Source organism: Magnolia sinica, chromosome 5 (genome assembly GCF_029962835.1).
Source record: "Magnolia sinica isolate HGM2019 chromosome 5, MsV1, whole genome shotgun sequence".
NCBI classification, from domain to species: Eukaryota; Viridiplantae; Streptophyta; class Magnoliopsida; order Magnoliales; family Magnoliaceae; genus Magnolia; species Magnolia sinica.
In genome coordinates, this window is record NC_080577.1 from 30002644 (window position 1) to 30021850 (window position 19207).

Sequence of the window (19207 nt, forward strand, 5' to 3'; positions counted from 1 at the left end):
GGTTCACCTTTGGCTTTGAAGAAAGCTATTGTAACCATTTTGAGAGCATGCATGTGAAAGGGCACTGAAAACCAACATCGGAATTCCTTTAGGAGAGTTGAAACTTGAAGGATCTATCCCTAAGATAAACTGTTCTTATGGAAGCTGATGCCCAGTAGGACTGAAAGACTAATCTACATATTCTCCCTTTATTTTGGATGGGAAAAAATAATAATCTCAAAACGCAAGTTTGCAATGATTAAATTCCCAAGCTAAAAGTATCAACCAAATCTTTCAGACACAAAATACCCTAAGGCCTGTTTGGTTTTCCAATTACAACAGTAATTGGCTGGAAATGCGCAATGATCACTTACCCTATAACCGTGTGGTGACATTACTAACATTTGACTACAATGATTATGTTATACCATTGTTTGTTTTACAGGGCCATTACTGTAAAAATGGGCCTATAGGTATGTAAAAATGTAATGATTATAATTTCCTTTACCTGTTTACTTTACGTGTATTTGATTCTTGTTTTTTGGGCCATAATTCTCTCTTAAACAAACACCTTGAAAAGATAATTATGGCTCATTTACTTAGTTTTTTTTTTTTTTGAAAGATGATACGCTTTGGGGCCAGCTAGAGGCCCAAAAAAAAAAAAAACAATGAAAGAAAATCACAAAACCAACAAAGCCAAAACAAAAGAAAAGAAAGAAAAAAGTAAAGAAAAGGAAGCGAGGAAAACCTATACAATAGGAGAGTAGAAAAACTACAAAATACAAAGGCTTTGGAAAGCACAGCCCCAAGCCCAAACCCAACACTCAAGAAGCTCACTCATGCAATGACTAGCACCCTATTGATGACATCTCCCAGAGCGCAGCATAGATTTCGGAAGTCGCAGTTGTTCCTTTCCAACCAAAGAGACCAAAGTGAAGCCAACAACTCTAACCTCCACTTTCGAGGAGAGAAACCACCACCTAGGTCCCCATCAAGGTGTTCCGTATCGGTATCGGTTGGCATAACGGTGACCTCCAAAACTGATATGGATACGGGGTCGTAACGGCAATATGGGGGCGTAACGGCCCGTAACGGCGTAAAAAATTTTTTTTGTCAAAAAAATATAAAAAAAAATATATTAAATCCGGAATATTCTAAGCATTCCAAATATGCATTCATTTATAAATTGGAACATGTTTATGGTGGTGTAACGGTCCACTCTTTGGTGAGAAGCTGTATCGGACTGTCTGATTAATTTTTGAACCAGGTAACCTGAATTTGACCACAAAATGTATATATTTAATTTTCTAAATATCTAATTTATATACTTAACAATTTAATATCTTTCTCCCAGTAGTTCTTTAAAAAAATGAAATTAAATTCAGGTAGATGGCATTGCCAATTTCGGGCTGACTTGGAGGACCAATCTATGCCCCAAATTAGCCTCAAATTCATGCAATTTATTGTCATTATCCTACTTATGTATTAGTGGACATTTATTGGATAATGAATCATGAAAAAAATCAAAAGGCCCTATTTTAAAAAATAAGAGTACACCAAATAACAATTAAAACTATTCAAATAATTTGATTTTGGCATTGTGAGTTAGCAATTGCAGTTTATAATTTAATTGGTAAATTTTAAGTTAATATGTCTTTGGTACAATTTTTTAAGGCCCCAAATTAGGCGGGACTCGGATTGTGAAGTGTAGCACACGTGTCAAAGTTTTTTGGGCCCCATGCATGATGAATGTGTTATATCTAAACCGTCCATTCATTTGACGAGATCGTCTTAAGGCTTGACATGAAAAATAATACAGATCTAATTATCAAGTGGACCACACTGCAAAAAGCAGTGGGGGGATTGAACGTCTACCATTGAAAACTTTTTTGGGATCACATAACTTTTAGATCAATATGAAATTTGTTTTTCCTCTTCATTCAGGTCTTTTTGACCTTATGAACAGATTGGATGGAAAATAAATGTTACGGTGGGCCTACGAATTGTTTAACGGTGAAAATCATCATCTCCGCTGCTATTTTTGGTGTGGTCCAGACTATCTTTGGATACGATTCATTTTTAAGGTAATGCTCTAAAATAATATTTAAAAATAGATGAACGGTGTGGATATAATAAATACATCACTGTGGAGCCTATAAAACTTTGATCTCCTTTGAACCGTTCGTACAACTCGGAGCTTGAGGAGTGTCAGCGCTCGTCTCAGCGTGACACGTACTACCGCAGCTTACGCCTGCCCCAAAAAAAAAAAAAAAAAAAAAAGGAGAGGGAAACCGAAAAGAAAAAAGAGGGAAAGAAAAGAAAAAAGAGGGAAAGAGGGAAAGAACAGAGAGAGAGAGAGGGAGAGAGAGAGAGAAGGAGGAGGAGGAGGAGGAGGAGGCCGTAGCCGCAGCCGCAGCCGCAGCAGGGCCGTAGCAGGCCGAGAAGAGGAAGAAGAAGAAGAAGAAGAGGAAAAGAAAGGAAAAAGGTAAGGGTTTTATTTATTTATTTTTTCAAGGCCCGTAACAGCCGTTATGGGTCAGTAACGGCCGTTACGCCCGTAACGGCCGTTACGTGTACAAAAAAGGGACTCGGCCGATATGGCCCCGTATCGCGTAACGGGTACCATCGTTACCGTTACGTATCGGCCGATACGTAACTGTTTTGGGACACCCTGGTCCCCATACTAAGCCTAAAAGAGGGAGTCAATCAAAACCGGCATGACCCAGGAGACTCCCACTGCTTGTCAAATGCCCAACCTAGCAATCCTAGAGGAGCGGTTAATAAAGAGAGGACCCACATACTCCTTTGCATCGAGGCACATGCTACCGGCATTAGGGATCACTATGCCCCTCTTCCGAAGATTATCCATCGTGAGTATCTTCTTTCTCCCTACTAACTAGGTGAACGCAGCCACCTTTGACAGGGCACTCAGGGACTAGACGAGGGAAGAGCAACAGGAATTGCTGCTGGAGTCAAGAGGGGATGGGGCTAGATAAAGAGAATGGACCGGAAATCTTTTAGACTTCTCAAACTTCTAGGCCATCGAATCCTTAACATCTAGCTGAGTCGAAAGACCCTGCAATTGAGACAAGAGGATAAACAAGCTATCAATTTTGGAATTGAGAAGGTTTCTCCAACAAGGAGCCCACACGCCATCGCCATTGACAAAAGAAAAATAATCGACAATGGATATATTGGCCGAGGGGGAAAGGGCTACCAGTTCTGGGAAAATCAACCAGAGCGAAGAAATCTCACACCATATATCCAACCAAAACCTGACCTTAGAACCATCCCCTATAGAAAATTTGATACCATTTCCAACCTTAGGGGTAGTCCGATAAATAGCTTTCCAGATAAACGAGGCATGATAAAATGAGGAGTCTTTCTCCCACCATCCCATTGGGGATGGTCCATATTTGGCCGCAATAATGGAACACCAAAGACTAGACTCCTCGGTGCCAAATTTCCAGACCTATTTACCTAGCAGGGCAAAATTAACCAAGTCAAGCCTTTTAATCCCAACACCCCCTTCCTTAAAAGGACGACAAACATCTTTCTAGTTGAGGAGGTGAAACTTGCCATTGGAGGCTCCTCCTTGCCACATAAAATCTCTTTTGAGTCCATCTATGTGCTCGAGCACAACCTTGGGACATCTAAAAAGGGACATGAAATAAAGCAACATAGAGAATAGGCATGATTTGGTAAGAGTAAGCTTACCCCCCTAACAAGAAAAGCTTACTCTTCCAGGGGCTAAGCTTACACTCCATTCTCTCAACCACTTTATCCCATAGATGTCCTACAAGTTTACCTAGATAAGAAGAAGGAAAGGCCCCAGGTGAGCAACCAAAGATATCAATAAGAGAGAAGAGATCTTCTAGAGAGTGTGGATTCCCAGGACCTCAAACTCGGGTTAATTTCAGCCTAGAGACCAACTCAAACTAGCAGACTGAGACTTAGGTTAGCCACCATAGCGGCATCAACCACGCAGAACGAAATTGTATTGTTTGCAAATTGTAAATGAGAGATGATATGGAAGGTTGGCTTTAGTGAAACCTCTAAACAGGCCTATTGATTGACCACGAGATAGTAACCTACAAAGAGCTTCAGATGTAATAACAAAAAGAAATGGGGAGAAGGGGTCTCCTTGAAGCATTCCAAGGGAAGATTAAAAAAAAAAAACACGAAACAAAAGGAGAACTGTTAATGAGAACCATGTAGGCTGAGGAAATGCAACATCAGATCTAACTTTTCCATTTGGTTCCAAAGCCTATTCTGCTTAATTTATAGTCAAGAAAATCCCAATTGACATGGTCGTAAGCCTTTTCCATGTCCAATTTGTAGACCTCGCCTTTGGTTGGCAAGAGTGAAGCCACTCGTGAGCTATTAAGGCGTTGTCTAAGATCTGTCGACTTGAAATAAAGGCACTCTGAAAGGCCGAAATCACCTTGGGTAAAACTAGCCTTATCCTTTGACTTAAGGTTTTAGACAAAATTTTGTGGGCCCCCTGATCAAAGCTAATAGGCCTAAAATTCTTTAAGGAATCAGCACCCGAACATTTAAGAATTAAGGCCAAAGAGGTGCACACTAATTCAGATGATAAACATGCCAATTCAAGGAATTCAACGACGAAGTTAAATAGATCATTATAAACTAAGTCCCATAAAGATTGGAAGAAACCCAACAAAACATTGTCTAGGTCGGCCTAGGGCTTTGTCCCACCCAAACTCCCACAAAGCCTCTTTGATTTCCTCTAACCAGACAAGAATTTCAAGGCAAAAGACCTCCTCAGGGGAAAGGGAATAAATTCAAGGTTATGGACAAACAACCTAACCTTACCCTCATCAATTAGCAGGTTAGAGAATTAATCGACAATAGCGTTAGAAATAGTCTTCATTGGAAACTCTCTTATCATTGATAAGAGAGAAGAGAAGCAATTGGACCTAGCTTGAGCACTCGCTATGCCATGAAAACAATTGGTATTCCTATCACCTTCCTTGACCTAGAGAGCTCTTGAGTGTTAGAGCCATTTAATATCTAATTCCTTAACTCTAGAAGAGTACTCGATAGATAACTTAGCTCTAGTTAGGCGATCATCCTCCGAAAGGATGCCAGCTTCTTCCTTTATGTTTAAAGCTTGAATCTCCCCAAGAATTGCATCCATCTCTTGCTCTTGAGAGTCGAAAACTTCATGCTTCCAAGAGGATAATTTTGCCTTCAGCAACTCCATTTTCTAAAACAGGACAAAGCTTGCATGACCTACAATATGGAAAGACGTTCACCAGTCGGAGGCTTAAGGACAAAAACCCTTCTACTTAGAGCCAGGCTAACACAAAGCGAAAGGGTTTAGGAACCCCCATTAATCTCATCAACCTCTTTTGGATCCACTAAGGGAAGACAATGAATCTGTCCAAAAGGGACATGGTTGGAGGAGATTGCCCATTTGAATAGGAGAATTGAATACCACCCATTAGAAGATCCAAAAGGCCATGTTGGAGGATCCGATCGTTAAAACCACGCATGCTTTGAGAGATCTTACCACCGCTCGACTTCTCATGAGAGAAGCAGATAACATTGATGTTCCCCCCTATGCACTAGGGAAGCTGCCACCTATCCCACACAAAGGATACATCATCCCAGAAAGAAGGCGCAAAGAAGGTTTGTTGGGGTCATAAACTCCAGAGAAAATCCATCTAAAGCTAGAAGATGGATCACAAAAGACCACATTAACCAAAAAACAACCCACCCAACTATCTTCTTTACTCCAGAGGAAAGGATTCCACATTAAGAGGATACTTCTCGAGGCCCCTAAGGCAACACACTTAACCCCCCGACGACCCCAAACAGACTTGACAACACCCCGATCAGTCGATTAGAGCTTAGACTCTTGGAGCTTAAACTCTTGGAGTGCAATAATACTAGCTTTAAATTTAACGCACAAATTCTTAACAAGGACTCTTTTTGGGGCAACCTAGACTCCTCACATTCCAACATAAAAGCTCCACTGGGACATAAGTCTAACCACTCTCCCTTTTTTGTTGTTTCTTGGAACCAAAACAACATCCCCACCTAGACTGACCCCCAGGTTTACGAGCTCCCTACAACCTTTGTAGGATTTGCGGGAGTGGCTCTGACCAACCTAATACCTCTCTCCTCCATCATTTGCAAAAGAGTTATATAATCAACGTTCCTGTTAGCAAAGACCACACCTAAAATCCTGTCAACATGGCAAAGAGCTTCCCTTACCCATCTCTAACCTTTAACCATGTCCACTAGGATTTGCATTCTCTCTGGAGAGGAGGGAAAGGGATTAGGAGACCCTAAGAGGGGCTGAGCATCCTCGTAACAAAGGGCCGCCCGAAGGGGTGGAATATCCAGAGCTCCCACGTAAGCAAAAGCAGAAGGGGAATCCAGGAAACCTACATCCCCACCCTGGAGAGGGCTAGGGATGGAATCATCCCTGCCCCGAGAACAATGAATAAGGAACGGAAGGGAGGACGCAAGGCAGTGAAGAGAATGGGGATTGAGATGGGATAGGGACAAAAGGGGGATAGAGCGAGAGACCACACGTGGAGGAGGGCTTGTGAGAAGAAAAACATTCACACAGGGTGAAGAGTTGACATGTGATGAACATTCCCACAACTGATCAAATTCACCTGGCACATTATCTGATTAAGGGCCACTGGGGCTAGAGAGGGTGGAAGAGATGGTAGACAGTGATGAACTGATGGTAAAGATAAGGGCTAGAGTCTCTCCCAGGTCACCATTAGGAAATAAAGTAGGCCCGACGCCATTGAAAACATCGCAACAAATATCGGGGGCAAGGAAGCCACGTGGAAGGGGTTCATTGGCATTCGGAGTGATGAGAAGAGCAAAGGCAGCAGGCGCAATAAATTAGGAGAAAGGACGGGCATGCTTCGACGTCGCACCCACCATGTGTCCTCTTCCGACAGACTTCTTCAGAAAAGGGAAATGCAAGCAACCTTTCTATCGAACACGTGTCCACAGCTGGAAACAAAGGAATAATACTTGAGAAGAGTTGTTAAATAGAGGCGACACGTGTGGGTTAGTCCGATGGATCCTCTAAAGATGGGGGTTGGCCTCTGGCGTCCAATTGGTGATATGATCGAATTCGAGATGCTGGCCGGATCAACCATCTATCCCTCCTGGGATGAGTGAAATGTCGATATGATGACATGTAGCTTAACATCTGTCGACATCCAACAATGGAGAATCAACCACCTTGTTCGCCATCTCAACCATAGGATGAGAAGGAGACCCCTCGATCTGACGCTCTAGAAGAGCGGGCCAAGCGTCTGGTACAACTAGAGAGGGAGATGAGGATGGAGTTTCTGGATTATGATGTTCATCTGAGTCTGCAGAGCATCGAAACCAAACAGATGGACATCATTGCCTACACGACGTGGATCCCGCTCTACACAACTAGGGTTGAGATAACACAATACTGCGAGTCCATCATCAACTCTAGGAACTTAGACCGACAACACCACCTGAAGACCGATCGATCCATTGCGGGTTTTGGTCGTCCCACCTTGAAAGCCAGTATGAGACATCCAAGAGCTCTGGGCCCCCGAACTTTGCTCTGGCAACTCGAATGGAAAACTTCACATCACCAACCAATATTGGGAGGGATTCCGAAAGTTATCAAATTACTCCGTCGGACCAAAATTCTAGCCCTTCTCAGATCAGACTACAGGTCAGTGGCCTCATCGGCAATGATCATCTCACCAAGCAAGATCCTATGGCATCCAACACTTCATTGCACTAGAGCTTGAAGGGGGAATCTAGAAGATCGGCCCAAACCTTAGATTTCCCAAACAACGGCCAATCCACACATCTAACCAATGACACAACTGGGCCATTCCGGTAGATCTGACCAGCAAACATGATTTCATCAAAATCCTCCGACGGACGAAGAGATACCTTAAAGATGGACTCCAATAAGGGACAGAGGAAATCATCCACCAACACGTCACATGACTTGATGAGCCAAGAACACAACTTCGGTTCCAAAAAACCACATCTAAGCGTAGCTACTAGGCTCCACTGAATTACACCGGAAATTGGAAAACGAAAAATGCCCTAAGCTACAATTGTAACAAAAGAGACGATAAATCAAATGGTCCTTTTTTTTTTCCCTCTTGTGGAAGTCAAAAAAGTTTATTCCAACAGAAACTAGACAGTTACAGGCCTTATCAGGTGGGGACTGTAATTAATGGAGAGATTGGGTCCCCCATAAACATTACTTGGAATCCGCATAGTTCATTAGACAGTTTGCTTGCTGAAACGTGTCTGCAAATCAATAACAACTACAAATCATTCATCACAGAGATGATTCTTAAGCCAAAATAATACAATAATGCTATTACTAGCAAGCCTTATTAGTTCAAGATGAGACTGATAAAAATAAGTAAATAAATTAGTATGATGAGACAAGGAATGTAAATATGGTGACATGATCCAATAAGAACATGAATTAATTCCATTGATAAATGATTAATACATGAAATTTGAGCACCAACAGTTTTAAATTGAAACCATGTATCAGGATTGCAAAATAATCTTACTGCAGCACACAGTTTCGTCATCTGAGTCTATGACCAATTGAAATTTCATCCCAAAAGGAAATAAAAAAGAATTTTAGATAAATTTAAATGGCTGATAAGTGAAAGTACGTTGGGTCCACAGATGGAAATTTCCGAACAAGAAGAGTCCCGCCCTGCTGCCCTATTGTTGGTGCCATCTCTCCTCCTTTATTCCAATGCAAGATTGTCGTCAACTTGCCTTGAAACACATGTTTCCAGATACTATCACCAACTTCTCTGTCAGTGATTTGACCTATTTGATATCTCTGCATCATGCCAAAAGTTCTGTCAAGGCACTTCTAAAGGAAGGGAAATTGTAGTTTTTCATCCTACATAGCAGTATAAAAAGCAGAATGCATAAGTCTGCGACAAGCTAGAATATTAGTATCCCATCTGTTTGGGTGGATCAATTACTTGCAGACCGTTTGGAGCCTGCAGTGAAATATACCATGGTAAAAACAGCCTCTGACATTGTGCTAGCATTACAGTAGCTGACTTTTTGGGATAATTAATTGGAAACTATTTTGCTCGAAGCTTAACATTTTTACCCTGGTGCACCCATCGCTGTAGTGGTAAGACAGTGATACCAGGGGTGTTTTCTCACAGCATATTTTCCCAGAAGGTTCCTAACGAGTAAATTTACCCCATAATGAGAACAGAACCGCACCAATGACCATTTACAGAGGCAGAGATGTATGGCGTATCCTGCAAAATATGGATGGCACTTGTTGTAATCATATTCTCGTTCCAAGTGGTGGACATGTGGTTCTGCTTGCATTCTTAGGTACACGGAAGTTGGCTTGACTGGACAAGTGTAAAGTAATAGAAACAGGCAAATTTACAGAAATACTATCCTAAATGTGCAAGTTCTAGCAGTCAACACTAAGACAGATGGAGATACTACATGTTAATGACCAAAAACATGCCTAGTTTGTGGCATCTAATGAAGTACCTACAGTTTGAAATTTGACAAATGGTTGAATGTTAGAGGAAAAATAAACAAGTCACCTAGGTAAAATCATAAGATAATAAATATTCAAATAAATAAGGCTTTGACAACTTGTTGTTAACATCCCCACAACAATTTATTTTTTTTGGTATTTCCAATAACCCAAAGAGGGATTACCATCCCCATGCAGGTAACAACCATTGACAAACAGATGAAACCAAAACCAGTGTTTTCAACCAAGGAACCTCAGTTGCAATTCTTACCTAAATGAATAGAAATTGAATAGAAATTGAAGAAGAGATGATGTGAAACAAGAAACCAGAAAGAAAGGAAAAAAAAAAGAAAAGGAAAGAAAATAAAAGAAAAGAAAAAACACACATTCCTATGATTAACAAAGATAAAACATGCATATTCACCCCTATCTCTATTATTAACAAAGAGATCAAGAGCTGATCATCTAATAGTTAATAAACCGGTCATGCCATTAAAGACAACACCACCACCACCACCACCAAAGCAGTATCCTAACTTATTGGGGTTAGCTACATGAATACTGTTACATCATCAACTCTATCCCAGACAAAATCGTCATTTAAACCATAGGTCCTCAGGTTTTTTCTTACTACCTTCACCCACATCCTTTTGGGCCTTTTGGACCTTGTCCTTTTAGAGCCTTTGAACGAATCACTCCTAACCAGTGCAGTTCTTGGTCTCCATAGAACATGGCCAAACCATTGAAGTCTACTTTCATTCATCTTATTACCCTATAGGTACAACTCCTAAGTTTTCCTCGAATGCATTTATTCCTAATTCTAATCCTAGTCTGGCAACTAATCCATTTCAACATCCTCATTTTCATTATGCTCATCCTATGAGCATATTGTTTCTTGACTGCCCAACAATATGTCCCATAAAAAATGGCTGGTCTTATAGTTATCCTATAAAATTTCCCCTTCAGTTCATTGGTATGTGGTGATATTACAGACAAGATCTTCACTGAAATTAAATAGTTAAATGCAATATCTTCTATTGTAACTTGTGCAACCTGTGATGACAATGAAGAAACTTCCCCACATCATTTTATTCAACAACTTTATTAATGTCAACATTCCAAGTTACTTTCTTCTTTTTGGCATTTATGGTGACACCAATTTGGAAAAGGAAAATGAAACTTCCTCGAAGCAAGATTTTTGCCATCCACTCTCTAGGACATTTCTCACGAGTAAATGATGTTATTAATAATCGCTTGTGTCCTACGTTGAGGAAATGTTATCGTAGGCATTGCTCCCAAAATTTAGGGATGGATATGCTACATATGGGGCAATTTTCTCAAGCTTGGATAGGCTTGTTCAGAAATTATTCCCTGAGGTGCATACCCTGACGTAGTTGTGGCACACTTTGGAGTCAAGATGGAATAGTGTCACATTGGACATGGTGAAGTTGTTTTAATGACAGATACAATTGTGCTTGCTTGCATCATGGTTTATTCAAGATGCAATCAAAGCAGCGCCATCAGACACATGTACACAAACTTTCTCAAGGTGATTCCTCTCTTGATGTTGGTGACTCACCGACGTGATCCATTGGTTGTAGAAGCCTCCCATGGCATCCCTGTTTTATTTATTTGTTTACTTATTTGAAATATAACCACCAGACAACAAAGAGCTGATAATGAGTGGCCCTCTTGTCACTCCATCTTTGGCAAGAGAAACGGAAACCTAGTTTTCACCCCTCCAAATAAAGAAAATAAAGTGCAACTATGTCTGCAATGATCCTAGATGTTTGAGATAGAAGCAGCGAGTTGCCAAGGGCCCAACTCCATAGAAGAGGCCCTACAACTTGACCTTTTTAAGGCTCATTTTAGGTCACAAGTCCAAAAAACGAGACCTTTTTAAGGCTCAAGTGGACCACACCACAGGAAGCAGTGGAGATTGAACGCCTACCATTGATAACTTTTCAGTAGGGACAAGTTTTGGATCAAGCCGATATTTATTTTTTTACCTTCATTCAAGTCTATGTGACCTCATGAACATGTTGGATAGCCAAATAAACATCATGAAGGGCCTTACAACGTTTTGAACAAATTGGATGGCAAATAACTCAATCACCACTATTTAATGTGGTGTGGTCCACTTGAGCCGTCAATCTGCCTCTTTTTTAAGATCATGCCCTAAAAGGACCTATTAAAATGTATGGATGGCGTGGATAAAACATATATAATATAGTGAGCCCCATAGAACCCCTGATAGGTTCGTCCATCTCTTGCTAGGTACGGGCGAAGCCCAAGTTAGGTGAGACCCTGGAACCAACGATGTGGGTGGGACCCACGGTAGGGCCCACCTCGATGTATGAATTGTATATCCACACCGTTCATATGCTTTTTCAACTTATTTTAGGCCATGGTCCTATAAATGAATAAGATAAAAGTGTCAGGTGGACCACACTACATGAAACAGTGGTTAATGACCATTGAAAACCTTTTGTGGGCCACAAAAGTTTTACATCAAGGTGATATTTGTTTGTCTTTCATCCAAATCTGTATGACCTTATCAATAGGTTGGATGGTTAATAAACATTACAGTGGACGCCAAGAAGCTTTTAATGGTGGAAGTTCAATGACCACTATGTCCTGTGGTGTGGTCCGCCTGATATATTTGTTGGCTTCATTTTTGGGACCATGTCCTAAAATAATTGAAAAAGTAGATGGACGGTTTTCATATTGTTTATTTGCAATCCAACCTGTTGATAATGTCAATAAGATCTAGATTAAGGGAAATACAAAGATCATCTTAATCCAAAATTTTTGTGGCCCATAAAAAGTTTTTAATGGTCATTCATCACTGTTTCTAGTGGTATGGTCCACCTGACATTTGGATATTCTTAAGGTTTGGGATCATGCCCTAAAATGAGATGGGAAAACAAATATATGGTGTGGATATACAAAAAGTACATTGAGGTGGGCCCCACACGCTAGAGTAAAACTCACTAAGGTGTTATCTGAGGGGTGTGATTGAACGGCCACCATTAAAAACTTTTGTGGGCCCACTTGAAGCAGATTGATAATGTATATTTTCCATCCAACCCGTGATAAGGTCAAACATACCTGAATGCAGGTAATGTACAAAGATCAGCTTGATCTAAAAATTGTGGGGCCCACCATGATGTATGAGACTATCAAATAACTCCCAAGAAAATGGCTACTTGCATAAGACTATCAAATTTTGGTGTCTTATTATATATTGTATGTGTTTTTATCTTGAATTGCTTACCACCTATTGGATGGTGCTCTATGGCCCCACCATGATGTATATGTTTTATCCATGCTATCCATCTATTTCCCGTTAATTTTACGCCATCCATCAATTTTCCACGCCATCCAAAACTGTTGTGGGCCTCAGGAAGTTTCTAATGGTGGAAATCCCTACTGTGTGGTCTACCTGAGATTTAGATAACAAGTTTTAACATGATGTTCTTTTACAGATAAAATATTTCAGGAGGAAGAGGAGGGCGACAACTAGATATAGCGTGGTGATACGGCTGGCCCAGTCCCGATAATCGATTCAAGAGTATATGTAATTTATGGGGCCATGTCTCGAGGAGTGGGGGGTAACTCACTTGAAGGAGCATTTAGCAGGAGAGTATCGCAATGTTGTGGACTGTCCCAAGTGCCCACAAGATGTGCGAGAAGAGATAAGAGCTGTATTGAAAAAATGTGAAGATAAGAGATGAACGACGTACACGAAAGATGGAGATTAGGGAGGAGTTGGGGAGACCTTCATATGTAGGGGAGGAGGATTTAATGGATATCGATGATGATGATGATCCTGATTTTAAATGTGCAGTTCAGGAATCTATACGGGATGATTGTCATAGGGAGTAGGAGAGGAGGTGGCAGGAGAGTAGGCTTAGATTTGAGGGGTCTGCTCATGAGTGGGGAGAGTGGGACAAGGGAGATATAGGGGCATGGGGAGGAGCAGTAGCATGCAGGTGTCAATTTACTGTCGGATCCGAGGTTGTACAAGAAAGCCGGAGGGACTAAAAAAATTAAAGGACATGTTTAGTGGAGAGGATGTAAGGAAAAAGGTTGGGAAGTTTATTGCGAACGATCAAATACTGGTGAATGCAGTAACGAGCCCGCAATTTAAGAATATGATAAGTGAGGTGTAGTGTGAGGGTGAAGGTTTAAAGCCGCCCACATCCTTTGAGATAATGGGCAAGTATTTATGTGAAGAACATGAGGAAATGAAGAAATATGTGGATTCACATAATCATTCATGCGAGATGTACGGTTGCACTGTCATGTGTGACGGTTGGACCGGATCGACGAGGACGTCGGTCATAAATTTTATGGTCTATTGTAGAGGACGAGCCGTGTTCTTTAAGCCTGTAGATGCAAGCGATAAGATTAAAGATGTGAACTATATTTACAAATTAATGTATCGTGTCACCAATGATGTTGGGAGGAAGAATGTTATGTAATTTGTTACAGACAATGGGAGCGCATTTGTCAAGGTAGGGAAGGATATACAAAATAGGTATAATATGTCTTGGACCCCTTGCGCAATGCATTGTATTGATCCCATGCTAGAGGCAATCAGGAATAGGTCATCAGTGAAGACTACTATTACTGACACATGACCCATCATGACCTTCATATACAACCACACGTAGTTATTAGCCACGATGCGTGAGAAGTGTAGTGGGGATATGGTGTGCCCTGGGGCAACGCAGTTTGTCACAAATTATATCGCCCTACATAGCCTCCTTAAACACGAGAAGGGGCTACGAGAGCTTATCACTTCTCACGACTACACGGTTTGGGCTAAGGGAAATAGAGTAACCTTGCGAATAGAAGAACTCGTGTTGCGCCACTCGTTTTGGGATCGTGTACACGGTGTAGTCAGTATTCTGGAGCCCATTTATGTAATGTTGAGGATGGTTAACAATGAAACAAATCCATTGATGGGGTCATTATATCCCTTCATACAATTGATGAAAGAAGCTATCCAGGCTAAAGCCCCCAACGCATATAAGTGGGTGCATGTAATAACAGACAACCAATGGGAGATGACACTTTCTCACCCACTATGTGAGGCTGGTAAGTACTCATATACTTTTTTTTGTTTCTTTGTCTATATGCTCCAGTGCTTTGATATTAATGTTTAAATATTTGGATCATGTTGGTTTTTAGCTTATTTCCTATATCTAAAATACCACTACAGCAAGAATCTCTATGCTGACAATGAACTGAAGAGGGCTATTGATGCAGGACATGAAATTAAATATTACAAGCAAGATTTCAAGCTTTAGATCTTACCAATTTTAAACAATCACAAAATTCAACATCCTACATACGATCAAACATTCAAAAAGGAAAATTTATGGGGGTCCAAGCCTACACAAGTTTAGGGCTGGATCAAATAAAATTATAAACCAAACAAGCCCAAAGGAGTGTAAGATTCATCCATTCTTGCAAAGGATTGTTCTCCAATCCAAGAGATTCACCATGTTTCAATTCGGGGGAAAATCTAGAGTTTGCAAATTTGGGAATAATTGGGATTTGGGATTCTCTAGGGTTAAGGACCTAGATTTAAGGCTAACGAGGAGGGAAATAAAAGAAAGATGGAACTTGAGATGAGCCATGTGCGTGGACAGCAACTGGCCTTTGGCGTATGTGCGTGACCACTCGTCTGCGCGTGTGGGGCCCACAAAGTCGGAAAGTGATTCCTAGGCTAGGATCCGCTAGGTTAGGACCGCTTTCATATCAATTTTTGTGTCGATCCGATTAACGGTTTGTGCATGGTGCTCCGCCAAAGTCTCAGCCTCTTTTTTTTTTTCTTTTCTTTTTTTTTAAGAAGTAACGCAAAAAGTCTCAGGCCCTCTGAAGGGCCAGAATATGAAAATCTGTTGTAGAAGAGAGCTTGGGTACGAGAAAGGGTGAATCTGAAGATAGGCGGGAAGTAGAAGATGATGGATGTGGAATGTATAGAAGTGGGGATGATATGGGATTGTTATGGCTTCGCGTCACAGTAGTTAGCCCTTCGAGGAAGGGAGGGTTTCGCACCCAATTCGATTATTCAACCTAAAGAGATAGAGAAGAAGAAAAATGCAGAATTTTTATTCATAAACTTCATTAAAAAATACCTACATGAGGTTGCTTATTTATAAGAAAACCCTAAACCCCAAAAGCCAATTTTACCCTTGCGCCATGTGCACACACTAATACTTAAAGCTGAAGTAAATAAAATAATAACTGATCTACGCAATCAAAGCCATTCATAATGTTTCTAATAACGAGAATAGTCAAAACTCAAAATCCTAAATCATCTAGGGTAGTGGGCCACAATCATGAGATCCGATGGTAGAATCCATATAATGATCGGGTCCACTCCAATGCTCCAAAGCACAGCCCCTAACTGTGAGGCCCTCCATAGATGTCGTCGTCGATCTAGATCGATAGTGGGGCCCTCCTCCTTGAATATGTGCGTAGGGTGGGGGGCGTGCGCATGATGTCCCCATCAGCTGTACATGAAGTGTACGAGAACTTATTTCCTTACTGCTCGGGGAAAGGCACATTCAGTAATGAGGTAAATATATTCCGCGCCTACATTCTCCATATCTGCAACTTAATGATTCGATACTTACCCTTGACAGCTATATGCCATGAACATATTGTTAAAATTTACAATGCGACTAGAATATTCGGGTGTCAGGTCGCAAAGATGTCGAGGACCACCATGATGACATGTGAGTGGCTACATTTAAAGTTAAATTTCATATTATTTTACACAATTTAAAAGTAATGAAATAACTTTAAAATTCGCAGGCGAATGGTGGGCCATGTACGGAACTGATTGCGAGGTTTTATAGCGGCTGGTTGTCCATGTACTCACGCAGACAGTCTCCTCCTCACCCTATGAAAGAAATTGGAGCACATTCTCCTTCATCCACACAAATAAGCACAACAAATTGGGGTATGACTAACTTCTAGGGTTGAAAGTCAAGCGGGTTCAACCCGACCGACCCGACATTGGGTTGGGCTTGGGCAAGATGTATCGGGTTCAATTTCGGGCTTGGGCTATACACACACCAACCCAATAAAACCTGGGTCGGGCTTGGGTTGAGGTCTTGGGTTGCTTGACCCAACCTGAACCCGATCGATATATAAGTTACTTATAAATTATAATCGAGTGCGGATCATCTGTGTTGAAGGCATAGGAAATTCTAGTGCCGTCGGGTTTCATTGGTCCACGCCATTTCCGATGACTTGAGCTAACAGGATACGCCAGATTTCTCTCTCCCAAATAGATTGTGCGCCACACAACACGACTTTTAAAGTAGCTGTCCTATATTATAGCTTGTTTGTTTAGAAAAAAAATGAAGTTCTTTACGATAAATAATTACATATATAATTAATAAAATCATAGGTAGAAAAAATAAGACGCGTATTGAAAATATAATAAACTAATGTAATAATAAAAATATTAGTATGTATCCACGCGACCAACCTAACCAAGCCCACTTGGATTGGGCTTGGGTTGAGAATCCCCAACCCAAGGTTGGGTTGGGTTGGATTAGGGTTGAGGTATAGGAACATTGGGTTGGGCTAGGGTTGAGCACCAATCCGACCCAACCCGCCCAACTTTCAACCCTACTAGCTTCAGAAGCTAGTATATCGCCGTTACAATATAAAGCTACGAGAGAGGTTGCTTCGATCCGAAAGAAGAAGAAAAGCACATGACCCATTGGATCTGATGGTGGTCGAACAATATTCATTTATTGAGGACGAGGACGAGGACGAGAATCCAATTTACTACAGAAGGGCGACCGGAGCCACATGTTGCGGAGGAGGCAGCAGGACAAGGGATCAAAGCTAATGCACATGTGGAGCGGCAAAGATCTCCTGATGAGGCATTCAACCCATTAACAAGAAGTCCGGTGGGTAGTCTGCGTCAGTCACTATTACGCGGGACAGGTGGCAGGGAGACATTGTCTAACATCGAGATAGAGAGTGATACGGCGGGTGGATCCGGTGATGGTGATAAGTCTGATGACAACGATGGAGGTGATGATGACTTTGCCGACAATAGCGATGCCGGCGATGGGGATTGTGGCGACGAGGGTGTGAGTTAGTCTTAGAGGCCTCTTAGCCCTTTCACTGGGGAGGAGGGTGTCAATCATGCTACAAAGGACCCTGACCATGGTTCTCGTCCAAGAGGACCATGGTCCCATCTTATCTACAATAAGACATACAAGCGACAGAGGTTACAATAGAAAAAATAGACACAAAATTTTCTGATTTTGAGTAGCTACTAGCAAAATGCATGATGGACACAAACGTTTGTGGGAAGTGAGGTGGCTCTAGTTCCGATTCACGAACGAGGTAAGGGAGCTTGAGTTATAGGCCACAACATGGATATAGATCATAGACACAAGAGAGTAGCTCGAGCTCTATGCCACAGTATGGGTATGGATATGGAGCTAGTGGATATGTAGGAAGCGACTTCAGCAGTTATGGATCATCATTTTTTTACTACGGTTAGGACTTCACTTCCACATACATGCAGGTATATGGGCAGCAATATGGATATGGAGGGTAGTATGGATACCCAGTAGCTCCATCTATGCCCATTCCAGATCTGTATCAGCCACAAACTATGACTATTACAAAGTACCCATAAATGGGAGTATTAGTTTAGTTCGGGGATGATGAGTACCAATGTTATGTCAGGGAGTATCTTAATTAGTACAATTCTACTATGACTTGGGCACAATACTATCGATTTGTGGAGGGTCAGTATTCTTTCTAGCCTCATCGAGATGGAGACGATGATTACGAGCCACCATGTAACTCTATGTGGGCCTAGGTCATAGCCAGTCATATCATTGGTAGGTATGTTTTATAATTTCTACTATATCTTTTGCTTTTGAATGCATTTGTTGTGTTTTCATACATATCTTGATACATTTATAAATGTTATACATCATATTTGAATATAGTTGTTTTAGTTCAATTAGACAACACATACCTTAGGACCCTATACAAAGGTGATCCGGGACGATCTCTATGCATCCCTTTATTGTAGGAAAATGCGTTCATTAGTTCCCGAAAGAAAGCATAGCACCAGCCCACTTCCCATGGAAGGAGAAGAAAATATTATCATGCCCACAACTAAGAGATTGCCCACGATTGTGGAGAGAGCAGTTAGTTGTTTCCTTAGAATGGGGAAATACCTACTTGTAGCCCAAGCTTTGGGAATCTATATAGGGAACCCGAGGCTAGAAAGGGAAGTAGAGAGAATTGTATGGCTTCTGTTATTTTCAATTGCTAATGAAAAGAAGGTGCATTAATTTTCTCAAAACTATTGTATTCTCTGGCACAAAAGATTTTTCGTTGATCTTCTAAGCTCAGCATATTCAGGTTGAGATTTTAGGTGGATCAAAAGGAAACCTATTACGTGCACTTCTTTTTTGAGATTTTATGATTTAAAAGTGTGTATTAAGGTCTTTTTAAATAATCCCTGAAGTTTCATTGAAAGATTCAACCATTTTCCCAATGTTTCCCCATGTTTTCCAAAAAGTTTGATAAATTACGCGATACAAACGATATATCTCATGCAATAACTGATACGTATATGTATCCCAAGGGTGCGATACATTGCGCAATACCAATATT

At 41.1% G+C, this 19207-nt stretch overlaps 1 protein-coding gene across 1 annotated transcript in view; it reads right to left on the minus strand.

Moving 5' to 3' along the window:
• The window catches only part of LOC131245883 (mitochondrial ATP-independent inner membrane protease subunit 2-like), a 39175-nt gene that overhangs the window by 18936 nt on the left and 1032 nt on the right, over nucleotides 1-19207 (minus strand). The window contains exon 2 of the mRNA XM_058245632.1: nucleotides 8673-8848. Within this exon, the coding sequence (XP_058101615.1) occupies nucleotides 8673-8848 (176 nt within the window). The remainder of the gene's footprint in view (nucleotides 1-8672; nucleotides 8849-19207) is intronic.